This window comes from Musa acuminata, chromosome BXJ1-5 (genome assembly GCF_036884655.1).
Source record: "Musa acuminata AAA Group cultivar baxijiao chromosome BXJ1-5, Cavendish_Baxijiao_AAA, whole genome shotgun sequence".
Lineage (NCBI taxonomy): Eukaryota > Viridiplantae > Streptophyta > Magnoliopsida > Zingiberales > Musaceae > Musa > Musa acuminata.
In genome coordinates this window covers 45,923,898-45,950,144 of record NC_088331.1, presented here as the reverse complement: position 1 = coordinate 45,950,144, position 26,247 = coordinate 45,923,898, and the positions used below count along the sequence as shown (strand labels likewise).

General features: G+C 35.0%; 2 protein-coding genes and 4 non-coding genes across 12 annotated transcripts; 4 read left to right on the top strand and 2 right to left on the bottom strand.

Annotated features, from left to right (window-relative positions):
* Positions 1-535: 535 nt before the first annotated feature.
* Positions 536-20,139, bottom strand: LOC135674607 (uncharacterized protein At5g08430-like). Of its 6 annotated transcripts, none has more exons than XR_010513660.1 (15): positions 19,718-20,122; positions 17,210-17,289; positions 16,537-16,727; positions 15,303-16,188; positions 14,920-15,041; positions 14,636-14,695; positions 13,179-13,229; positions 12,712-12,782; positions 12,394-12,542; positions 9,667-10,346; positions 5,244-9,574; positions 5,066-5,151; positions 2,692-2,760; positions 2,514-2,599; positions 536-807 (listed from the first exon to the last, which is right to left on the bottom strand). XR_010513660.1 is itself a non-coding variant. In XM_065184616.1 (10 exons), exons 1-10 carry the CDS (start codon positions 19,807-19,809, stop codon positions 749-751), a joined length of 1,761 nt encoding a protein of 586 aa, XP_065040688.1. In that variant the 5' UTR covers positions 19,810-20,136; the 3' UTR covers positions 536-748. The 6 variants fall into 6 exon arrangements, 1 of the variants encoding a protein (XP_065040688.1); XR_010513659.1 differs by having other exon boundaries at positions 2,697-2,760; XR_010513658.1 differs by having other exon boundaries at positions 2,514-2,760.
* On the top strand, positions 2,126-2,199 carry TRNAT-AGU (transfer RNA threonine (anticodon AGU)). The gene has a single exon. It is a non-coding gene; the product is annotated as a tRNA-Thr (tRNA).
* On the top strand, positions 4,680-4,753 carry TRNAT-AGU (transfer RNA threonine (anticodon AGU)). Its single transcript has one exon. It is a non-coding gene; the product is annotated as a tRNA-Thr (tRNA).
* TRNAT-AGU (transfer RNA threonine (anticodon AGU)) lies at positions 7,216-7,289 on the top strand. Its single transcript has one exon. It is a non-coding gene; the product is annotated as a tRNA-Thr (tRNA).
* TRNAT-AGU (transfer RNA threonine (anticodon AGU)) lies at positions 9,100-9,173 on the top strand. The gene has a single exon. It is a non-coding gene; the product is annotated as a tRNA-Thr (tRNA).
* Positions 20,140-21,597: 1,458 nt separating the features above from the next.
* Positions 21,598-25,972, bottom strand: LOC135674606 (uncharacterized). 2 transcript variants are annotated; one of them, XM_065184614.1, is made up of 3 exons: positions 25,533-25,972; positions 23,088-23,239; positions 21,598-22,472 (listed from the first exon to the last, which is right to left on the bottom strand). In XM_065184614.1, the coding sequence occupies exons 1-3, from the start codon at positions 25,795-25,797 to the stop codon at positions 21,792-21,794; spliced, it is 1,098 nt and encodes a 365-aa protein (XP_065040686.1). In that variant the 5' UTR covers positions 25,798-25,972; the 3' UTR covers positions 21,598-21,791. The 2 variants fall into 2 exon arrangements, with proteins under 2 accessions (XP_065040686.1, XP_065040687.1); XM_065184615.1 differs by having other exon boundaries at positions 23,088-23,236; positions 25,533-25,969.
* Positions 25,973-26,247: the final 275 nt, after the last annotated feature.

The following is a 26,247-nucleotide window of genomic DNA, read 5'->3' as shown; positions in this document are numbered from 1 at the left end:
TATTCCTTGCTGTTTTTATCTAAAATTCCACAAAACCGACTTAGAAAGTGGTTTCCAATCTTACTGAGGGAAAAGGACATACCAGATTCTGTAGGCAGACCTTCCACAATTATTGAAGCCTGGGTTGTCTCTTTTGACACCTGAAGACCTTCCACATCATAACAGCAGCAGATTTCTGCAAAATAGACATTTGTGGAAACACAGATTTCTGCAATGTGATTGTACATTGCATTCATGACTACTGAAAAATACAGAAATGCATTCTCATAATTGGCTATCAAGCGACATTAGGAACTCAATAAATTTGATTCCACTGCAATCTATACTCAGCATATCAGACAATCGGCAGACAAGATGCCAATCCATGTACAATGACACCCATATGGTTAAAAACAATAATTGAAACAGCTTTCTATTTCAAGAAAATGAAAAATCTACACATGGTTTTTGTCGTTTAGCACACAATAAATATATATATATATATATATATATATATATATATATATATATATATATATATATATATATACAGAGTTTTGGATGCAGCATTCTGTGAGATCAGACAAACAATCTCCACCTGCCTTGACATGTTGTATATGAAGAAAGTCTACTGACAGAGATGGAGTGAGTCTGTCTACAATACGGCATCTTCTATTAACTGGCTTGTTCTCTGAATCTCGTATCCTCAAAGAGATCCATTATTTGTATCTTGCTGGCTATTGTTGAATTTGGGACTTCATCTTTAATCTCAAAAACTTGGATTGATGCTGGTTGCATTGACTTGAGTAGCTTCAATTGGTTTACATTCTGCAACCAAGACCAAGTCCAAGGAGTATACTCTTAAGTAAAGAGAACAAACCATAAATCAAAGGCATTAAATAATATCTGTAAGAATGTTATGATGTGTTTTTGTTGTGTACCAGTGATAGGAGATCATAAAGCATAAAGAATATGACACATATTTCAGAGTATCAGGAGTTGCAAGAATAGAATTAATGCCAGTATTCACATCATTGGTATTACTACTGCATTTGCAACCATATGTTGTTCAGTTAGAACAAAACATCACAACATAGATGCCATTTTATGTTTTCTTTTTTGTTTGATTTTTTTTCTTCCAGTATAAGCTTTTAATCAAACTTTAAAAGGATGAGGTTACATTTTTCAATATATTTAACTTTTAAAGTATATTTAATCACCTAATGGCTGAGAAACCTATTTCATTATGTAAATGTGGATAGGATATATTTGTCTGTAAATGAGATACCAATGATACTCTCTTTCACATGGTTTTAGACAGGCCTTCTGTTATCATAATTCAGAGTACTAGAAAATAACCAGGTAAAGATTATCGAGTGTCGTTACCTAACTATTTCTTAATATAGGTAAAGATTATCGAGTTCTTAGTTATACATTATGCTTCAATATAGATAAGTTTTTCAATGAAGCACAATAGAGAATGAATGATATGACTAGAATTAACGGTCAATCTATCTATACTCGACAGATACCATCCAACCTTAAGAAACCAATTGAAGCTCAACATTTGTCACCTAGTTGGCCATAAAAGCCCAACTAGTATCACGATGATGTGGCACCACCTAGGCTTGCGTAGTCTATCTAGTCATCATGTAACGTGAGCATACCTAGACAAGGCATATAAAAAAAGAAAATTCTATATTCATACCTTAGCTTAGGACCTATAAAAGGGGCCTCTCTGCACTCACCTCTAACTCTCTAAACTAAAACTCATTCTCTTGAGCTTTCTATTGATTTAAGCATTAGAGGGATTTATCCCCCGACATAGTTTTGCAGGATCCCTCGACTCGAGGAGTTTGTTATCAAGAGAAAGGGAGGAGAAACAACATTTAAGGAATGAGTCAGGTTGATTCAACTTCATAGTATTAGGTTGGCTATCATTTCTAACACTAAAGTATAATATTAACATTCCTTAGTTATTATGACACTCTAAATGTATCCTGCTAGGACTAGAAGTAATTTTGATTCTATAACTTGCACATAAAAAATTTTCGAGAGCATGACGTAAAATCACACACACATGCAAACCAACGTGACTTCTTTCTTTAAAATATTCAAGGAACATGAAAAAAGGGAAATAAAGATTGCTTTCATAGCTCAGTTGGTTAGAGCACCCGTTTAGTAAGTGGGAGGTCTTGAGTTCAAATCTCAATGAAAGCAAAAAAAGAGTTTTTTATTGTGACTTTTACACAGTAATCACAGGCTTATCTATCATTTTCAAAGCCGCCTCAGTCTCATCTCGAGATAAAGGAAATGATCAATAGCAGAAGCCCAATCCCAAATGCAAGTTTGTTGAGATTCGTGAGTGTGATTTTCATGCTCAATGTGGAGATTGGTAGAAATTATGCAGGAACAAAGAGGAGCAGCAACAAAGTTTATATCTTCCTAATTACTATTCCTTGCTGTTTATATCTAAAACTCCACAAAACTGACTCAAAAGTGGTTTCCAATCTTACTGAGGGAAAAGGACATACCAGATTCTGTAAGCGGACAGCATAAACTGTTTCTACTCACTCCTGTCTTTGTCTTCAAATCTTCAGTAACACAAAGGGAAGAGTAGCTGCATTTGGCCAAATAAAAGACAGCATCAGGATCATGTTCTCTTTACTAGTAATCTTGAAAAAACGAATCAAAAAGGCTTCAAGTATAAACCAAACTTTTGAAGCCTGGGTTGTCTCTTTTCCACATGAAGACCTTCCACATCATAACAGCAGCAGATTTCTGCAAAATAGACATTTGTGGAAACACGGATTTCAGCAATGTGTGTACATTGCATTCATGACCACTGAAAAATACAGAAATGCATTCTCATAATTGGCTATCAAGCAACATTAAGAACTCTATAAATTTGATTCCACTGCAATCTATACTCAGCATTTCAGACAATCGGCAGACAAGCTGCCAATCCATGTACAATGACACCCATATGGTTATAAACGATAATTGAAGCAGCTTTCTATTTCAAGAAAATGAAAAACCTGCACATGGTTTTCGTGGTTTAGCACCCAGTATATATATATATATATATATATATATATATATATATATATATAGTATTGGATGCAGCATTCTGTGAGATCAGACAAACAATCTCCACCTGCCTTGACATGTTGTAAATGAAGAAATTCTAATGACAGATGGAGTGAGTCTGTCTACAATACGGCATCTTCTATTAACTGACTTGTTCTCTCTCGTATCTTCAAAGAGATACATTATTTCTATCTTGCTGGCTACTGTTGAATTTGGGACTTCATTTTAATCTCAAAAACATGGATTGATGCTGGTTGCATTGACTTGAGTAGCTTCAATTGGCTTACATTCTGCAACCAAGACCAAGTCCAAGGAGTATATTCGCAAGTAAAAAGAAAAAACCATAAATCAAAGCCATTAAATAATATCTGTAAGAATGATATGATGTGTTTTTGTTGTGTACCAGTGATAGAAGAAGATCATAAAGCATAAAGAATACGATACACAGATTTCAGAGTATAAGGAGTTCCAAGAATAGAATTAATGCCAGTATTCACATCATTGGTATTACTACTGCATTTGTAACCATATGTTGTTCGGTTAGAACAAAACATCACAACATAGATGTCATTTTATGTTTTCTTTTTTGTTTGATTTTTTTCTTCCAGTATAAGCTTTTAATCTAACTTTAAAGGATGAGGTTTCATTTTTCAATATATTTAACTTTTTCAGTATATTTAATCACCTAATGTCTGAGAAACCTATTTCATTATGACAATGTGGACAAGATATATGTGTCTGTAAACGGGATACCAACGATACTCACTTTTTCACATAGTTTTAGACAGGCCTTCTGTTATCATAATTCAGAGTACCAGAAAATAAACAGGTAAAGATTATCGATTGTCGTTACCTAACTATTTCTTAATATAGGTAATGATTATCGAGTTCTTAGTTAGACATTATGCTTCAATATAGATAAGTTTTTCTATTAAGCACAATAGAGAATGAATGATATGACTAGAATTAACGGTCAATCTATCTATACTCGACAGATACCATCCAACCTTAAGAAACCAATTGAAGCTCAACATTTGACACCTAGTTGGCCATAAAAGCCCAACTAGTATTATGATGATGTGGCACCACCTAAGCTTGCGTAGTCTATCTAGTCATCATGTAACGTGAGCATACCTAGACAAGGCATATAAAAAAAGAAAATTCTATATTCATACCTTAGCTTAGGACCTATAAAAGGGGCCTCTCTGCACTCACCTCTAATCTCTAAACTAAAACTCATTCTCTTGAGCTTTCTATTGATTTAAGCATTAGAGGGATTTATCCCCCGACATAGTTTTGTAGGATCCCTCGACTCGAGGAGTTTGTTATCAAGAGAAAGGGAGGAGAAACAACATTTAAGGAATGAGTCAGGTTGATTCAACTTCATAGTATTAGGTTGGCTATCATTTCTAACACTAATGTATAATATTAACATTCCTTAGCTATTATGACACTCTAAATGTATCTTGCTAGGACTAGAAGTAATTTTGATTCTATAACTTGCACATAAAAATTTTTCGAGAGCATGACGTAAAATCACACACAAGCAAACCAACATGACTTCTTTCTTTAAAATATTCAAGGAACATGAAAAAAGAGAAATAAAGATTGATTTCATAGCTCAGTTGGTTAGAGCACCCGTTTAGTAAGCGGGAGGTCTTGAGTTCAAATCTCAATGAAAGCAAAAAAAAAGTTTTTATTGTGACTTTTACACAGTAATCACAGGCTTATCTATTATTTTCAAAGCCGCCTCAGTCTCATCTCGAGATAAAGGAAATGATTGATAGCAGAAGCCCAATCCCAAATGCAATTTGTTGAGATTCGTGAGTGTGATTTTCATGCTCAATGTGGAGATTGGTAGAAATTATGCAGGAACAAAGAGGAGCAGCAACAAAGTTTATATCTTCCTAATTACTATTCCTTGCTGTTTATATCTAAAACTCCACAAAACTGACTCAAAAGTGGTTTCCAATCTTACTGAGGGAAAAGGACATACCAGATTCTGCAAGCGGACAGCATAAACTGTTTCTACTCACTCCTGTCTTTGTCTTCAAATCTTCAGTAACACAAAGGGAAGAGTAGCTGCATTTGGCCAAATAAAAGACAGCATCAGGATCATGTTCTCTTTACTAGTAATCTTGAAAAAACGAATCAAAAAGGCTTCAAGTATCAACCAAACTTTTGAAGCCTGGGTTGTCTCTTTTGCCACATGAAGACCTTCCACATCATAACAGCAGCAGATTTCTGCAAAATAGACATTTGTGGAAACACAGATTTCTGCAATGTGTGTACATTGCATTCATGACCACTGAAAAATACAGAAATGCATTCTCATAATTGGCTATCAAGCAACATTAGGAACTCGTTAATTTTGATTCCACTGCATTCTATACTCAGCATATCAGACAATCGGCAGGCAAGCTGCCAATCCATGTACAATGACACCCATATGGTTATAAACGATAATTGAAGCAGCTTTCTATTTCAAGAAAATGAAAAACCTGCACATGGTTTTCGTGGTTTAGCACCCAGTATATATATATATATATATATAGTATTGGATGCAGCATTCTGTGAGATCAGACAAACAATCTCCACCTGCCTTTATATGTTGTTTATGAAGAAATTCTACTGACAGAGATGGAGTGAGTCTGTCTACAATACGGCATCTTCTATTAACTGACTTGTTCTCTCTCGTATCCTCAAAGAGATACATTATTTCTATCTTGCTGGCTACTGTTGAATTTGGGACTTCATTTTAATCTCAAAAACATGGATTGATGCTGGTTGCATTGACTTGAGTAGCTTCAATTGGCTTACATTCTGCAACCAAGACCAAGTCCAAGGAGTATATTCGCAAGTAAAAAGAAAAAACCATAAATCAAAGCCATTAAATAATATCTGTAAGAATGATATGATGTGTTTTTGTTGTGTACCAGTGATAGAAGAAGATCATAAAGCATAAAGAATACGATACACAGATTTCAGAGTATAAGGAGTTCCAAGAATAGAATTAATGCCAGTATTCACATCATTGGTATTACTACTGCATTTGCAACCATATGTTGTTCAGTTAGAACAAAACATTACAACATAGATGTCATTTTATGTTTTTTTTTTTGTTTGATTTTTTTTCTTCCAGTATAAGCTTTTAATCAAACTTTAAAGGATGAGGTTTCATTTTTCAATATATTTAACTTTTTCAGTATATTTAATCACCTATTGTCTGAGAAACCTATTTCATTATGACAATGTGGACAGGATATATGTGTCTGTAAACGGGATACCAATGATGCTCACTTTTTCACATAGTTTTAGACAAGCCTTCTGTTATCTTAATTCAGAGTACCAGAAAATAATCAGGTAAAGATTATCGAGTGTCGTTACCTAACTATTTCTTAATATAGGTAATGTTTATCGAGTTCTTAGTTAGACATTATGCTTCAATATAGATAAGTTTTTCTATGAAGCAAAATAGAGAATGAATGATATGACTAGAATTAACGGTCAATCTATCTATACTCGACAGATACCATCCAACCTTAAGAAACCAATTGAAGCTCAACATTTGTCACCTAGTTGGCCATAAAAGCCCAACTAGTATTATGATGATGTAGCACCACCTAGGCTTGCGTAGTCTATCTAGTCATCATGTAAGTGAGCATACCTAGACAAGGCATATAAAAAAAGAAAATTCTATATTCATACCTTAGCTTAGGACCTATAAAAGGGGCCTCTCTGCACTCACCTCTAACTCTCTAAACTAAAACTCATTCTCTTGAGCTTTCTATTGATTTAAGCATTAGAGGGATTTATCCCCCGACATAGTTTTGTAGGATCCCTCGACTCGAGGAGTTTGTTATCAAGAGAAAGGGAGGAGAAACAACATTTAAGGAATGAGTCAGGTTGATTCAACTTCATAGTATTAGGTTGGCTATCATTTCTAACACTAAAGTATAATATTAACATTCCTTAGTTATTATGACACTCTAAATGTATCTTGCTAGGAATAGAAGTAATTTTGATTCTATAACTTGCACATAAAAAATTTTCGAGAGCATGACGTAAAATCACACACACATGCAAACCAACGTGACTTCTTTCTTTAAAATATTCAAGGAACATGAAAAAAGGAAAATAAAGATTGCTTTCATAGCTCAGTTGGTTAGAGCACCTGTTTAGTAAGCGGGAGGTCTTGAGTTCAAATCTCAATAAAAGCAAAAAAAGAGTTTTTTATTGTGACTTTTACACAGTAATCACAGGCTTATCTATCATTTTCAAAGCCGCCTCAGTCTCATCTCGAGATAAAGGAAATGATCAATAGCAGAAGCCCAATCCCAAATGCAAGTTTGTTGAGATTCGTGTGTGTGATTTTCATGCTCAATGTGGAGATTGGTAGAAATTATGCAGGAACAAAGAGGAGCAGCAACAAAGTTTATATCTTCCTAATTACTATTCCTTGCTGTTTATATCTAAAACTCCACAAAACTGACTCAAAAGTGGTTTCCAATCTTACTGACAGAGATGGAGTGAGTCTGTCTACAATACCGCATCTTCTATTAACTGACTTGTTCTCTCTCGTATCTTCAAAGAGATACATTATTTCTATCTTGCTGGCTACTGTTGAATTTGGGACTTCATTTTAATCTCAAAAACTTGGATTGATGCTGGTTGCATTGACTTGAGTAGTTTCAATTGGCTTACATTCTGCAACCAAGACCAAGTCCAAGGAGTATATTCGCAAGTAAAAAGAAAAAACCATAAATCAAAGCCATTAAATAATATCTGTAAGAATGATATGATGTGTTTTTGTTGTGTACCAGTGATAGAAGGAGATCATAAAGCATAAAGAATACGATACACAGATTTCAGAGTATAAGGAGTTCCAAGAATAGAATTAATGCCAGTATTCACATCATTGGTATTACTACTGCATTTGTAACCATATGTTGTTCGGTTAGAACTAAACATCACAACATAGATGTCATTTTATGTTTTCTTTTTTGTTTGATTTTTTTCTTCCAGTATAAGCTTTTAATCTAACTTTAAAGGATGAGGTTTCATTTTTCAATATATTTAACTTTTTAAGTATATTTAATCACCTAATGTCTGAGAAACCTATTTCATTATGACAATGTGGACAGGATATATGTGTCTGTAAATGGGATACCAATGATACTCACTTTTTCACATAATTTTAGACAGGCCTTCTGTTATCTTAATTCAGAGTACTGGAAAATAACCAGGTAAAGATTATCGAGTGTCTTTACCTAACTATTTCTTAATATAGGTAATGATTATCGAGTTCTTAGTTAGACATTATGCTTCAATATAGATAAGTTTTTCTAAGAAGCACAATAGAGAATGAATGATATGACTAGAATTAACGGTCAATCTATCTATACTCAACAGATACCATCCAACCTTAAGAAACCAATTGAAGCTCAACATTTGTCACCTAGTTGGCCATAAAAGCCCAACTAGTATTATGATGATGTGGCACCACCTAGGCTTGCATAGTCTATCTAGTCATCATGTAACGTGAGCATACCTAGACAAGGCATATAAAAAAAGAAAATTCTATATTCATACCTTAGCTTAGGACCTATAAAAGGGGCCTCTCTGCACTCACCTCTAACTCTCTAAACTAAAACTCATTCTCTTGAGCTTTCTATTGATTTAAGCATTAGAGGGATTTATCCCCCGACATAGTTTTGCAGGATCCCTCGACTCGAGGAGTTTGTTATCAAGAGAAAGGGAGGAGAAACAACATTTAAGGAATGAATCAGGTTGATTCAACTTCATAGTATTAGGTTGGCTATCATTTCTAACACTAAAGTATAATATTAACATTCCTTAGTTATTATGACACTCTAAATGTATCTTGCTAGGACTAGAAGTAATTTTGATTCTATAACTTGCACATAAAAAATTTTCGAGAGCATGACGTAAAATCACACACACATGCAAACCAACGTGACTTCTTTCTTTAAAATATTCAAGGAACATGAAAAAATAGAAATAAAGATTGCTTTCATAGCTCAGTTGGTTAGAGCACCCGTTTAGTAAGCGGGAGGTCTTGAGTTCAAATCTCAATGAAAGCAAAAAAAAAGTTTTTTATTGTGACTTTTACACAGTAATCACAGGCTTATCTATCATTTTCAAAGCCGTCTTAGTCTCATCTCGAGATAAAGGAAATGATCAATAGCGGAAGCCCAATCCCAAATGCAAGTTTGTTGAGATTCGTGAGTGTGATTTTCATGCTCAATGTGGAGATTGGTAGAAATTATGCAGGAACAAAGAGGAGCAGCAACAAAGTTTATATCTTCCTAATTACTATTCCTTGCTGTTTATATCTAAAACTCCACAAAACTGACTCAAAAGTGGTTTCCAATCTTACTGAGGGAAAAGGACATACCAGATTCTGTAAGCGGACAGCATAAACTGTTTCTACTCACTCACTGTCTTTGTCTTCAAATCTTCAGTAACACAAAGGGAAGAGTAGCTGCATTTGGCCAAATAAAAGACAGCATCATGATCATGTTCTCTTTACTAGTAATCTTGAAAAAACGAATCAAAAAGGCTTCAAGTATCAACCAAACTTTTGAAGCCTGGGTTGTCTCTTTTGCCACCTGAAGACCTTCCACATCATAACAGCAGCAGATTTCTGCAAAATAGACATTTGTGGAAACACGGATTTCTGCAATGTGTGTACATTGCATTCATGACCACTGAAAAATACAGAAATGCATTCTCATAATTGGCTATCAAGCAACATTAGGAACTCAATAAATTTGATTCCACTGCAATCTATACTCAGCATATCAGACAATCGGCAGACAAGCTGCCAATCCATGTACAATGACACCCATATGGTTAAAAACGATAATTGAAGCAGCTTTCTATTTCAAGAAAATGAAAAACCTACACATGGTTTTCGTGGTTTAGCACCCAGTATATATATATATATATATATATATATATATATATATATATATATATAGTATTGGATGCAGCATTCTGTGAGATCAGACAAACAATCTCCATGTGCCTTGACATGTTGTATATGAAGAAATTCTACTGACAGGGATGGAGTGAGTCTGTCTACAATACGGCATCTTCGATTAACTGGCTTGTTCCCTGAATCTCGTATCCTCAAAGAGATCCATTATTTGTATCTTGCTGGCTATTGTTGAATTTGGGATTTCATCTTTAATCTCAGTAACTTTGATTGATGCTGGTTGCATTGACTTGAGTAGCTTCAATTGGCTTACATTCTGTAACCAAGACCAAGTCCAAGGAGCATATTCTTAAGTAAAGAGAAAAAACCATGAATCAAAGCCATTAAATAATATCTGTAAGAATGATATGAAGTGTTTTTGTTGTGTACCAGTGATAGAATGAGATCATAAAGCATAAAGAATATGATACACAGATTTCAGAGTATGAGTTCCAAGAATAGAATTAATGCCAGTATTCACATCATTGGTATTACTACTACATTTGCAACCATATGTTGTTCAGTTAGAACAAAACATCACAACATAGATGCCATTTTTTTTTTCTTTTTTGTTTTGATTTTTTTCTTCCAGTGTAAGCTTTTAATCAGACTTTAAAAGGATTAGGTTTCATTTTTCAATATATTTAACTTTTTCAGTATATTTAATCACCTAATGTCTGAGAAACCTATTTCATTATGACAATGCAGACAGGATATATGTTTCTGTAAACGGGATAACAATGATACTCACTTTTTCACTGAAGGCCTGTCTAAAACTCAGGTAAAGACCTTTTCTTTTCTCAGATAATGCTTGATTTACATGTTTACACCTTATCTTTACAACTCAAGGAGTTCTTTATGTTTCAGCAAGGAACAAAATGCTCTAACACCAAGCAATTACATTAGGAAAGGATTGTCATACCGACATGTCACGGACAGCTACAAGCACACCTGCAACAACCTTGTTGTCTGGTCCATTTGTCTTTTATCGTTTTGTGTTTTCTTGAAGTCATGTTTTGCTTGTAATTTTATTTGTTTTACCCTAGTTTTGTTGTACAAAACAGTCCACTAAGGCAATTTAGCCATCAACAGAGGCATTGGACCAAAACCGACAGTGCTTAAGACTTTGTCATGCCCTTCGACACCGGGTTGTGCAGGTTGTGCTGGTTGTGCCTGCCATTCGTGAACTTGCGGTTTGCCTTTTTGGCTAATAAAGTCCTCAAATTGTTTGATCAATTACTTGTTCCGCTGCTTCTGAAGAGGACGATGGCATTTTGTCATCACCTCTTTGGCTACCGGTTTCTTTCTTTACAGGTCCTTGACAGATCATACATGTGGGCACATTTGTGTTGCCCTGGCTGATATTGTGGGTCACCAGGCAGTGAACCAAGGCAGTAATTTCAGCCTAATTTTTAATCTGCAGCTCATGTTGACATGGATCTCATTCATTGACATAACAGGTTAATCACCCAGTTCAGGAAGTCCCAAATTTTACCCCAAGGCCCCATCTTTCACCGTCCAATCTCTCACCAGTTTATTTCCCCAGGACGAAGGACAAACAATGCAGAACATTACTTCATTGCTCAAGCATGTAGTGAATCAGTGACCTCCATTCATTGAGCATGCAGTGATTCTGTTAGATAAAGGACTCAACTTTTGGATCTTTAATTATTGAATGTTTCGAGCATCTGTCTTTTTTGTTAATAAAATTGCAATTTAATGTTAGTAGTCTACTTTGGACTCCTGGTGCTTGCAATGGCACCCATAGCTATGTAATATAGGATGTAAATATTATATCAAGAAAACAAAAACAAAATTCCATATTCTAAGAAGCACATAAAACCTATTTACATAAAACAACAGCAACAAAATAGTAAGTCTCAACAATAAACCTATTTTCATAAAACAATCATTTGCAATTAGAAAAGGAAAATATTCGGAAGTGAGCAGAACATATGGAAGCAGAAAACCAAGGTGTAAATCAAGAGAAAGAATAAAACAGCTTACAATTGTATGACAGAAGCAGCAAAACGAGATAAATAATAACCACCAGTCTTACAGAATGGTTGAACATAGAGGAAACAACATGAAAATGCCATGATGAATTACTAATTGAAGGTGGGAGAAAATATGTGGGGTAAGAACATATAAGCATATCTAGTAATGTTCTTTTAAGGTCAGGATATTGGTTCATAATGCCTGGGCATTCAAATTCTCAACAAATATGCCAGCATGAAACTGCATCCCTGTCAGATAGTTCTCATTTATGATCTATTGCAATTTATTAAGTATCATGACAATATGTACGTAATTAATAAGCAAACCTTTCTTTTCTGCAAGAGAATTATGTGGACTATTGGTATTTGGCTCAATTTGACATGTATCAGCAACCACTGGTGGAATCTCCCGAAGAAGACGTTGTCGTTCTTCAGATGTACGAAGCCTTTCTCTTTTATCAATATAGTCATATAGCGTAATAGGAAAAAAAAAGGGTCAAGGTGAAGCAATATAAACTAAAGTTTTCTAGTTGTTTACCTAAGATGATACAGAAATGATGTTAAAAAAGCAAGTAGTTGACTATATATTAGGTTATACATTGTAAACATTTATACATATTTTCAATTTTAGACTCAAAAGGATATTCTTTGCGCCATCCTTTTTCATTTGCTCGATCTATTAGTTTTTGTAGCTTCACAATCTCCTTATCAATCCACTGTCAATGAAAGAATGTAATCAGCCTAAACCAAAAAAAAAAAAGAATCAGCAGACTAACAGAAATGGACTAGGGAGCTTGAGATATTTCCTTTTACCATTCCAAAAAATGAGACTTCCTTGCAGAAAAGGACCGGGGATAGTGTCTAAAAAAAGGATGACCATATAGTGATAGTTAATGGGCTAACAATAGTTAGGAATATGAACTCTGGTTTCACAGGTCAAGGGCCAATCTCATTTTCAAATGGCTTATGGCTGTGACAGTCAATTCCACTAACAAGAGAAAATAGAAAAAAAACAGCTTGCATCAGAAGTTTCTGGTCACAGGAAATAAGAACTCATACCAAAATAGGCAAATTATCATAACCACTGTGTTATGCGATACTGATATACATACATGATTCATTATATCAACATGAACAATTTTGATCTTCTTTTCAAGCTCCACCTGCAAAAACAACAAAGCTTCAGCAAATAACAATATGCAAACAAGGCGTTTTCAAACTTCTTCAAGACGAACAAGATAACAATCAAGAAGAAAGAACAAGAAGTTAAACGAATTATGGGCATGACAAATATAAATTTTCAAAGGAAAGCATTGTCTCCGTGAAAAAAGAAAAAGAAAAACCTCTTGTGTGTGAATCAAGCTCTATAAAAGACACCAAAGAGATGTCTTGTGAGAAGTGTCTGAAAATAATGCCTTTTAAATTCTCCATGGCCATGGACACTCAAAAACTGTGTAAGAAACAAGTGATATCACTATGGCAAACTCAACTACTCAATTAATCCAATTTCAAACTAGATATCATTTTTTTTTCTGACTTGTTTACAATAACTCCATTAATGCAAAATCTCCAGTCATATTCTGGAAGCAAAAATGTGATTTTTCTCAAGTTTCATGTGGCATCTTTGATTATGAATGTACATCTCATGAAACAACATGCTGAGGAGCATGCACCATCTAAGCCCCAACCATTTATTGAATTTACGGATTTCATCTGGAACATTTAAAAGTTCAAAGTTTTGACCAGTTTTAGTTGCAACCAACCAACTTCAACTGGAACATTTAAAATTTCAAAGTTTTGACCAGTTTTAGTTGCAATCCAATCAACTTCAACTGAAACCAGTTGATACATACTAAATGGCTCCAGTGCCCCAAGATTGATCCAAGAATCCTCTGACATGCTCTCACAGTCCCTCCTACCCCCACTGGTTGTCCGATTTGACCAGCCATTCAAGTCTTCAATGAGTAGTGTTCCTACAAGGCTTTAGCCACGAGATAGAAAGAGAACGAGTTTTCTTTTCTGTCCAATGTCCTACTTCCTTTCTTTTTCATATTATCTCCCAACTGATACACTAGCTTCATGCTGGAATACAGTATGAGTTGCACCCATGATTAGCACAGGATGGAAGTTGGAAAGGCAATCCATGATCTTCTTGGTAAGCTGATGGCCAAGTTTATGTAAACAAGACAAATGACGTCCATTTGCCCAGTTCTATGTAGCCACAATACTAAAATAAAACAATCTTCTACCTACAAATTTGGCCAATCTCCTCCACTCTTTTGGTAGGCTGATGATACATATAAGAGGTTCATTTTCCTCAAAAATACGACCATTATATATCTGAATTTTCAACAAAACTAATGAAACTTAGAGCAGTATCGTCTAATATCATGCAGAAGGGAAAGGATCGGATGGTCATCAGGAAAACAATTCCTAGAGTAATGGAGCAAGTGGAATATATTATAATGAAAAAAATAACAATTATCAGACAGCAAGAGATAAAAGAGAAAATCCAGGATTACAGATATTCTATCATAACAAAAAAGTAGTCTTGGAAGAAGAAACTCACGACAGTGGGTCTTCTGAAGAGGCCTTCATTGGCTAAGTGGCAAAGATATTCACATTCATCCTACAAATGAAGTGTTGCAACTTCTCATTAAACTTGCATAATTTCCCATGAAGTGAAAAATATGCTGTATGCATATGGATTTTTAAGTATCCTGGAAAACTTAATAAAACATCTATCAACAGTTATATAACATACTGCTAAAAAATATATTAATATATGCGACAAAAAGAAAAAAAATGAAATATTTTGCTGCAAAATACCCCATCCAATACAATTATGCATACCTCCTCAAAGTCATCTTCGGATAGCGTCGATATTTGAACATCCTTATGCATATCAGAAACACATAGAACCATATCTGTAGACATTTCCCCTATCTTGTATGCCTGTAAGGCCTTCTTGACACCTGTTATAGTGATTTAATAATAAGTTTTTATAGCTTAACTATTGTTGCCACTCATTTGGCTTGGAGATTGAGTAACCTCAAGATGGATAAATGACAGTACAATTATCATCCTCTTTTTCAGGTCCAAAAACCTGAATGACAGAAACTTGATTGCTGCCACATACCCATCTCAAGGTTAGAAGAGGGAACCATTCCATCAATCTAGAAAGCAACAGATTTTGTTAAAAAAAGTTCTAGATGCATGCAAGGCAACAGACAAACCTGTGACCTGCCCAAGCTTGTACATCCTTTCCGGTACAGAGTAGAACTCATTAGGATCAACTTTGACCCTCACAAAGCAGCCAGTGACTTTTTCTTCAAAAGTATCGGGATTTCTAAGAAATTCCACAATTAAAGATCTCTTTAAATATACTAAATTTATGTTCCTTCCAATTATGGAGGCATAATAACTTTTAGCTGGCACAGAAATATCATCCTTGTAATTCTTTGGATGTGATTTATTAGACTTGCTATCAGCAGCTGTATTTCTCTTCTTGTGCCTTGCAAATGAGTCATCACCCTCTTCTGAGCTAAATTCATCATCTGAGACATTATCTGAAGCAAAGTGACTCTCCAGCAAGCTGTGTATCTTATGAAACTTCACTTTCCTTTTTCTAAATAAGGCATACAGTCTGTCATCACACACTACATTAGTTTTCTTTTTAGTATCTGGATCGCACAGGTTGTTTGTTTGAATGTAATCCTTTATAATGTCACATGCATCCAACAATGTAAGTGGCTCTTTTGTATCCTTATCAATAGATGTAAGAAATTTTATGAGCTCCACTGAGCCCCAACTAGAAAACACTCTTTTCTTTGACGTAGACCTTTTCTTTCGTTTTTTTGATTTACCATGCCTCCCTTTCGGTTCCTCAAGAAATGGCAACCCATCATCCAAATTATCTTCCATCTCATCAAATTCAGATCCTGCATCATCTTCAGGAGATCTATCTGAATCTGATCCACCATTCAAATTTTCACCTCTTTTAAGAAGAGTATTTGCTGTCTGCAGATCAGCTAACTTCAGTCCTTCCTGATCCTTTATTATTTCCCAGTATTCCTTAAACAAGAACTCATAGGTCTCAGAATCTCTGAAGTCCACCTTTCCCTGGAAACAAGAAATTTTGATTTTAACAGGAAAGGAGCAAAGGAATATCTGGTGATGAAAAGGTACATCACAACATCAATAACCCACTACTGGAAAGAGATCTATGCAACACATCAAACAAACATTTCCAGACTCTAGAGTAGCCATTTTTTTATTTATATAATGTGAAACATTTTACACGAGTGGTACAAGAAAATGTCCATGAATCTAGGGCTAGGACCAAAATTCTAAACAAAGTTTCTTAATTGAAAACCTTCAAGATCTTTATGAAATCAATTAAGTGTGGAGAAGTTGAATGTTTAACACCAACAATCTGTTAAAATTATTGAAGATTTATATAGAGCATACCCCATCTGAATCAACATCAATATTCTCTTCTATTAAGATTGCTAGCTTTAAGCAATTATTACAGAAGCCCTTTGTCCTTTCCTTAACATGAACAAACTCAGCTTCCTTTATGCATGAACGGCACACGGAGCTTGGGCAGCAGTAACATTGGAAAGTTGAAGCCTGTTGGCAGATAAAGCAAGAATGCCAACCTGACAGATAGACCAAGTCAATAAACAACAAAGAAAAGCAGAATAACAGGAACTTATAGCTATAAAAGAAAATTACATGAAATTACCATAACCATCACAATCTTAATTTAGAGTACTCTAAAAAGCAGATTTTATTGTTTGATCTTTCAAATGAATGGTACTGTGTTAACTTAGACAATCAAGAAGATGGTATGAGGCTTCCTAAGAGAGCAGAATCTCTTTGACAAACATAATGTGAGAACTACAAAATTTCCACCTTTCTACACAAGTTCCACAGCATGGGAACTATTTATCACCTATAAAGTTTTATCCTGTGAAATAGTTTGTCCACTGTAACAATTTCTGCAGAATCATAGCACATGATGGTTGGCACAACCAGCAGTAAAATGCAGTAAATATGTACGAAATCCTAGCTAAAGAAAAAAATTGGTTGTAAAAATATCAATTAGATATAGAAAAAAAAAGTTTTTTTAGATATTTACCACATGTCCAATGTTCATCAGTCTCCATGAATGAGAGATCCTTATCCACACATTCAGGATGGTAAGCTTTAAGACAATTCCTAGAAGAAGGAAAATAGCATGATTTAGCATTAAAGATTCCAAAATATATCTCCCAAACCTGCTGCTTTCTAATCCTTGAGGACAAGACCACCAGATGAATGAGGATGTTAAAATGGTAAAAAAAAAAAGGACCAAGTTGCAACAAATAAACTAGATATACAGGTGCTACTAAATAGCAATATGAAATAATACAAACAGATAAACACAGTGTCAATTTAAAATTTTGTTAAGTTCCAAAGCAAAGTATCCCCTAACAACAAACTCCAATAACAATGCAGGCATGCTTCAACTAGATATACAGGTGCCACTAAATAGCAATATGAAATAATACAAACAGATAAAAACAGAATGCCAGTTTAACATTTTGTTGAGTTCCGATGCAAAGTATCCCTCAAAAACAAACTTCAATAACAACAAAAGTATGTCTCATACACATAACTAAGCAAAAAAAAATGGCATACTCAGAGAACCTTGCTGGAAAAGAATAAAATAATCCCCCTTAGAGATGTTCATTTTGGACACTGAATATATAAAGGAAACAAAGAATTCACCAAACAAAGAGAAAATGATGGTAACTGACAGTAAACAACACAGTTACAGGCAATCAAGTAAATTAACAAGGATAGCAACTTGCAACATAGACATGATAAGACATCCTTTAACAAAGTTCAAGGCTAAAGCTCTCAACTCAAAGTATGGTTGCCGACAATAGCATCCAATTGATGCAGCAAAACCAATTTTCTCAATGAAGTGATGGTCGAATGACCTGATCCTAATCATAAAGTTTATGGTTTCATGCTTCAGTTCATTTGCACCAAAATGCAAACTTCTTTAAAAGTAACATTGTAGTGTAAACTTGTTTCAAAATTTAGCCATCACATTAGATCAAAATATTGAATTAAAACTCAAAAATTTATGAAAATTGAAGTCAAGAGAAAATTAACAATCCTAGACTAAGCCCTGGAAGTCTTAGTTTACTAATGATTATTAACTTGATAATAAAATATTATATTTTCCAGAACTTCAATAGGAACAAACAAGGCTATTTATATAATATTTATACTTACTCTTTTTCTACTATTAGCTTAGAGTTCTGGTGTAGAAGTTGGAAGATAGAAGTGTTGTCTAAAGTTCATAGAAAGTAATTTCCTAGCAATAATATAATGAGTAAAACATGAAGAAACTAAGGAACTAAACTCGCATAACAAGGAAGCACTGAGAAGATCAATGAGAAAACAACCAAAAAATCTGAGCATTTCATTCCATTGACAGTACTACACATTCAGAGATTTAAGCAATCCACAAAATCAGACTACATAAGTATACTCCATGAATTTTTAACAGACTCTTTTTTTTGGTTAAAACATTATCATTTTTTAGCATTACTGAAAATCGTTTCTTTTGTCAAATTCAATCTAGTAACCAAAATTACAAGTAACTCCAAAGCTTCAGAACCATTGAAAATAAAACAACTCATAAGGCTGTCCAAAAGTAGTCCAAGTATCACAATTTGTAGCATTTGTCCACCCATTTATGTTTCTTCGCATTAATTTATTTGAAGAATTTCATGAAGATGATACCAATCTACCTAGTCAAGATGGAAAGTTTTAGTTACCTTATTGGCATTACTGAACCAGTAATCAAATAGCTACAATTGGACACATACCATTAATGGTTCTCATCTTTTCAAGGAAATGATATAATTCCTAAAGATGAATTTTCCTAGAAAACCATTGAAAGAAGTTATTGTGATATATGACTAGTGCACATCACAAAATTCATTAAAATGCATTAAATTAATCTCAGTGAGAACTTTGACTTGCAAGTGGTAACTAGTGCAAGGTACATAATGGTCTAACTTCTAAGCACAAATCAGCATGCGGACTGCACCCATTTTGAGTAAAATCGATAGAATGGTTTGCTGGTTCAGCCAAACTGAAGGAAACCAGTTGAACTAGTACTTAACATACTGGTGGAATTTAACTAATGTCTTTAAGACCCAATTTTAGGGTTCAGTCTGCTACATCACTGCTTCGATCTTTCACGCTTACTGTGTCGATGCTTTGATGACCATTTATGGTTTAATCCTACATGGACTTCTTTGCTCCTTCCCCAAGATTGAAGGGTTGGATGATCAGAATCAGAGTACCAAAGGGAGATATTACCGGCAGGTATTACAGGTCCACCAAAGAGAAGTACTCTTAACAAGTGGACTTCTGCTTTGTTGGAGAATCTGATTTCAGAGACCGAACAAGTTGAAATTCAAGAGATATTCAATGCGATACAATAAGAGAAAAACGAAGAATACTGTGATAAAGACAACAAGATGACCTAAAGCAGTCACAGAAATCAACATAGGGAAACATCTAATAGAAAACTATCATAGATGAGAACGGAAAAGAGAGAAGAAAACGAAATGGAGCTCACTTGAAATCGCACACTCGCAGATGCCCTCCATCCTTGCATGCGAAGCAGTAGTCCTCCGCTATCTCCTCCTTGTTCATCTCATCCTTCTTCATCTTACTCGAGAAATCGAGACTCCCTCACTTCCTTGCTCCAGCAGAAATCGAAGAGACCCTCTAAAACCTCCGCAAAACCCTGGGCTAGCGCAGAACCAAGTACCCGGACTGCGTTCCGAACCAAGTACCCGGACTGCGTTCCTGTTAGAGGGGGACACATACACGAAATCAAAAGGTCTCGACGCGGTGAATCCACAGCGGAAGAGGCGCGGACAAGGGGATGAACGAACGCGAACTATTATGGCGGAGATCTTCGCCTAAATCTCCGTTCACGTTGTTCTTACAGTCTTTTCTTCCCCCTTTTTGTCCTGTTTTGTTTTGGTTATTACTGTTCATTTGACACTTTTAGCCTCGGGATGAATCAACAATATCCCAATGCCCGGTGAGATGACGTCGTCCGTTCGACGGAGAGTCGCCGGACGATTTTGAGTGGCGACGCGTCGGTCCGGAACGAGGGAAGCACGTGGGATTTGTCCGACGCCTTTTAATTGCTTTTAGTGAATTTTAAAGCCCCTTTTTCGGTTTTTTTCTCCTATTATTTTTTGTCAGATATTACTTCTATCTATTATAATCATGTAAATACTTTTATAATAAAAATAAAAGTCACATTCAAAATATACGATAAGAGCCGACAAGAATAAGGACGAAGATTCAAAATATACGATAAGAGTCGACGAGAATAAAGATGAAGATAGCACTAGAGTCGTAGGAGCAAGAGTTTGATGGGTATCATGACAAGACGAAGACAACGATACAAAATTATAGAAAATAAGAGTATTATTTAAAAAAATTAAAAAAATATATATTATTTTTTAATTCTCGCTCTTTTATACAATTTTGTAGGAAAAGTTACACCCCATCCAAAAATTACTTTTATCATAACAATCAGTAATATATTTTTAAATCCGGATAATGTCTCACTTTTATTTATTTTCATTATTTTATAAAGTATACTAATTTTCATTGTGAAATATATCAAAATAATCGTTATGTCCATTCAAAACCATTCGAGAAGTCTCTTATAAATTATTTTATAAAATCTTCAAAACATATGATAAAATTAATAATCACTGATGAAGATTTAAAGAAATTAAACTCCAGTTATTTTATTTGACTAAAATACAGTCTAATATTAAACCGATTCGACTGATTGGATTTCGGAAAAATCACCTAATATCATTTAAAAAAAAAAAATTCGAAATGTTGTTATTTATTATGTTATTAAACTGCTAATGAATCGAACTTTACAACCGAACTTTAATTATTGGAATGAATAAGAAATTGAATCAACAACAAAAATGGAAAAAAAAAACAGAAAAAATGGAAAAAAAAAAAAAACAGAGATGAACGGATAAAATATCATATAAAAATTAGAATAGTAATTCTACGAAAGAATTATTGAATAAAAAGAGCTGTGGTCATGCGTGTATGCTGAGTTGGCTGCCTCATGCAATGCAACATGCATAAACAAGCACAAAACTACTTACAATGCTTTGAAAGAAACTCGCAACCAAATTGCAAAGATGTGATGCTTTGATGGCCATTTATTAGATTTAAAAACCTAGCTTGAGACACAGTTACAACCATATACACACTGGAATTTTTCTTGCATAGTCATTTTCAGAGCCAAGCTCCGATGTCTATGAACATCAATCATCTTATCCGGCATCAACAACCAACGAAGATCAACACATACTTAGACAATATGTTCTTTGATGAACCACAGAAATAGATGAACGCAAAACGAAAATTATATAATTGATCATGTTTTCTATGGATCCAACAGCCTAACCAAAATAGTAAGTTGCATCAGAAACTTTATACGTGCAAACAGGAAGGTTAGAATCATTTGATTCTAGAGTAAAACAAGGCACTATGTACATGTTTTTACTTCAGTAAAAGACAATGACAATAGTAAGTTATAAGCAAATCCTGTACAAATAGTTCGTTACTAACCTCTCTCTATGCACCATCGATAATAATTAATAGTCATCTTGTTTTGGCTTCCTGCTTAAATCAGAATATTGCCCTCCCATGAGCTGCAAAATCTCCTCCCACAAATCTGACGAAGAATCCAAAGTTACCCCATCGAGAAGATGTGAGCTGCAAGCAGCAACTACCCAGTAATCGGACTCGATTTCATCTAGCAACTGATCAAACTGCCAGCCAGCATACCCAACAAAGAATCTGAAATCCTCAGGCCGAAGCACTCCCTTCTTGACTAGTGCTGCAGCTTCATCTAATTTGTTCCTGGCACCAAATTGAACGCCTGAGACCACCTCCTCGAAACCTGGCAGGCGTAAGCTGTCATCTGTCCTCACTAGGAACATGTTAGCCTCAAGCGGTCCCCCAAAATGAACAGAACAGTCTGCAAAGACGGTTGCAAGGTCAGGGTTTGATGATTTCATATGCTTGATCTTCCTATGCAGCAAACGGTTCAGAATGATTCCAAAAGGACCCTCTCTAGGGTCTCTAGACCCTGATCTAAGAAGAAGAACAACGGTTCTCTCGAAGCTGGGGACACCATCAAGCTTTTCAGTGGCAATTAACACACATCCGGTCTCTGGCACCGGAATGGGGTGTGCCCACTTCATACCAAGCCTCTGGGATGGCTCATTTGAAGCAGTATCCTTTACAAGGGCACCAGAATCGACTTCTTGCTCCTAAATCAGCGTGTGAAAAAGCTACATGCATCAGTTCCCCATTAAGTTTAAAACAACTCTGGGATAATATAACAGACATACGCACACACACACCATTGCAAACCAAATCATTACATGTATTTTGCAAATTGGCCACAATTGGAACAGGCATGATCCAACCGATCACATAACATTATAACCACTGAACCATCTAAAACTAACCACATTGTTTCATTGATCATGAATTGCAGGCTGGCAATCAGGTAATAATTTATAAAGAATAATACTCTATGGTCTTGGAACTCAATTTCAATCTTATTCAGATAAAAAGGCTTCTTCAAAGCATACAAAAGTCAAGGTCTACATGTTGCAAGAAAACAACTTACAATGAATATGAATTTTGTCCATATGGAGAATGAAAAAAAATCAAGCAATAATTTGTAGCACTAAAAGAATCAAACATATGTGTCTTAATTTATCATGATCAACATCTTATACTTAATAACTGATGCTGAGAGCAAGAAATTGATATAATACATGCAAAGTTTACCAGTTTGTTACTTGCACAAGATCAATACATAGCATAACAATTGTTGGGTGGACAGTTTGTTACTTGTATTAGTTTTTTTGGCTAACCTGCTCCCAGGCAACAAGATTTGCTCTGAAATCTCTCCAATCTGACAATGTTCGGTTGGACTTTGTGGAGTCATTGAATTTTGATTTGTTGTACTGTGGAATGTTTCCCTCATGACCATCTTCTTCAGGAACTGAAGGATCATTATTTCCTGCTAATCAAATAATTTTTTAAACTAGAAAGCATTGTACATATATTCAAAGTACAGATTAATAGAATTCAATCAATATTGTGAGACTAAATTATTAGATATTTCTTTACTAGGGCTTAAACCACAAGCTTGTATATATGGGAAAGGAATTAAACAGAAGATATTTCTTTACTAGGGCTTATACCACAAGCTATAGGTGACATGATCTTTTTAGAAAACTGAATTCCCTTACACTAGATCAGTCAGAAGCTTACACGAGAAACTAACCAACAGAAGATATCAGCATCTACTAAGAGGATACAAAAGATTAATTCTTATGAATACATCAAAGATATTTGTGCCTTGATTACATAAGGATTCTCATCTTTTACAGCCAAATATTCAGCAGGAAGAAAATTAGAAATAGACAATATTCAGATCAGATATTTCGGATTACAAAGACTAGTCCCATCACTCCAGTCAAAATCTTTTGTCCAATCCTGGAATCGAAAAGGAGAAAATTGACCACCCTGATCAACAAGAGCCAGAGATGTCTCAAGAGCAAAAGAAGCTAAAAAATTAAGAAGGCCTCTTCATTAGCACCAAAATCATCCTCTAATGTTGTCTCTGCTGAACATTCTTTAATTTCATGAAATATCATTATCAAATTGTAGAATCTTCACAATAGCCAGGCAAGCAAATTTTAAACATCCAAAGAAACTGCATCGTTGAAGTTAATAATCTTGAGAAAAGGTAAGTCCTAAACTAGATATTACACTTTGTGACAGATGACCAGACAAACAGAAGGACAATCCCACATTAAGTGTTACACATGAAAAAAAAAACAGATTTTATCTTCAGTCTCAACAAAAGAATAATCCTTTTGGGATCTTTTACCAGAAAATTTATTCCAATAGGTTAGGCAAAACCTTCATACCTATTATCAATAAAGAAAAAATAAACTTAACATATATGTCACTTGCAATATGTTTAAGAACACTGTCCTTAAATTTGGATTGATCAACTATGGTAATAATTTCATGTAGATTTACCTTCATGCATATTCTTCTTACCGCTAGATCTTGGGCCCAATTATAGCTTGCAGTAGCAAGTGTAAAGCCTTTTCTCTATTGCATTTCACAAAACAGGTGATATCAACTAGCACTTTGCTTCTTAAAATTAGTATGAGCTTAAGATTACAAAATAGTTGCCTTGCTGCTAATGGTTGAAATGAAAGACAAATATGAAGGTTCAAAAAACCACCTTGGGTTGCCAGACTTTGCTGTTGAACCAGCTATTATTGTCCTGTGTTTTGTTCATCGAACCATATGTTCCTATGTTCCATTCATTGATACCATGTGGAATCATCAATAACAATTTTTTACACAATGTCATCCCTCGGGGAACTTCAAATCCCTTTCATCCACTATAAACACAACATAGTCTGACTACCTTCTCCAAAACATAATTATAGACAAGATTATCCAATTTTTTTATTTAATGCTAGAACTGACCTGACATATTTGTGAAGCATGCAACTAGATTTTGTAAGTTAAAAAAGGAATGGAATTCACAGCAGAAGTAAAAAAAAGCATTTCTTAAAACATACCAGCAGAATGGAAGTCACAGCAGAACATTCATTTCTTAAAATCTACCATCACAAACATGACTATAAATATGGATAATCTAGAACAGAATTCCTGAAAACAGGCAAAGAACAGAAAGTACTAAATTGCACAGAAACATTAGCAGAAAAAACTATGCAATTAGTGCCTTTCTCATTGCGGCCTAAGTATCTTGCAATCAATTACAATATGCAACAAACAGGGCCGAAACTAAAATTCAAAAGGTCCTCCATCGTCAGTTTTTTCTTTTAAAACAATGGAGCAAATACCTTTTTTGGTGAAACATAAGAAACTGGTAAAATAATATATATATATATATATATATATATATATATATATATATATATATATATATATATATATATATATATATATACAGTTTCAATTTTATCCAATATAAACACAATCATGGTCTTCATTGATCTAATTTATTATCCTCCCACTAATTATTTGCTTAACATAGCACAGAGAACCAAAACTAACAAACCAGATCATCAGATTTCCTGTATCCACAGCAATCAAATTGCTAGTAGCTTAGTTGTTCTGGCAATGTACGGATCTGATAAACCTAGAAAATCGTCTTTAAAAAACAGAAATAATATCAATCGGCCTCTTTTTGGGGCAGATCACAAACGAACACCCAGAGATCCCAAATCAAGTGGTATAGACAAGAGAAAAGCGAAGGCTTTTACCAGAAGAAGAGAGGTCGCCACGGTCGTTCTTCTTCTTACCGCTGGCCTTCACCACAACTGACCGGTTCCCGGACGCCAACGAACTCCGCCTCCTCAACGAAACCCTTGCATCGATCACACCGGCAGGGGCCTCTTCGCTGCAAACGACCCTCCACCCAGCGGTGGCCCACCACGGCGCCACTAATCCCACCTTCGCGTGCTTCCTCGTCACCCCAAAGACGGATAACCCTCCTCCACTCTTGAGGTTTGGAGCCCACGCGTCCATGGCCGATCGACAAAGAAGAGATTCCCAAAATCCTTATTTGATTAGAGATTCGATCGAATTGGGAGGTCCTCAGGGCGTCACGGGCGGCGGAGGGTGAGACGAGTGGAATTCAATGGGATAAAAAGTGAGATTTGAGCCGTCTAGGTTCCGCCTCCAATAACAGAGACCTACGCTGGCACGGGTCTTCTCTATGGGGTGAACCGAGCTGGGAATTGAGGCCCATGAAGGCGGACCAACTCAAATCCACGCCGATGAGCTGATCCAGAACTCTTGAATTAAAAAATAAAAAAAGTTTAATTAAAGTAAGAAAAAAAAGGAATTAAAGGTTTTGTTTTATACCATGTATAAAATAATTATGATAATTTTTTAAAATTAAATACTTTTAGAAATTTTCATAGAGCACTCCCATTTTCAAAAAATGCTACAGAGCTTTTATTCTTTCTTTAAAAA

What these genes read in the sequence shown, in the direction of transcription:
- LOC135674606 (XM_065184614.1), bottom strand. Translation starts at nt 25,797, where the DNA reads ATGGACGCGTGGGCTCCAAACCTCAAGAGTGGAGGAGGGTTATCCGTC. An exon ending in TGGCGACCTCTCTTCTTCTG is followed by an intron (nt 23,240 to 25,532) that starts GTAAAAGCCTTC and finishes TTATTTGATTAG; the next exon opens with CAGGAAATAATGATCCTTCA. An exon ending in ATCTTGTTGCCTGGGAGCAG is followed by an intron (nt 22,473 to 23,087) that starts GTTAGCCAAAAA and finishes ACGCTGATTTAG; the next exon opens with GAGCAAGAAGTCGATTCTGG.
- LOC135674607 (XM_065184616.1), bottom strand. Translation starts at nt 19,809, where the DNA reads ATGAAGAAGGATGAGATGAACAAGGAGGAGATAGCGGAGGACTACTGC. An exon ending in TTGATGTTGATTCAGATGGG is followed by an intron (nt 16,189 to 16,536) that starts GTATGCTCTATA and finishes TCTTGTTTCCAG; the next exon opens with GGAAAGGTGGACTTCAGAGA. An exon ending in TCTTCAGAAGACCCACTGTC is followed by an intron (nt 13,230 to 14,635) that starts GTGAGTTTCTTC and finishes TTGTTTTTGCAG; the next exon opens with GTGGAGCTTGAAAAGAAGAT.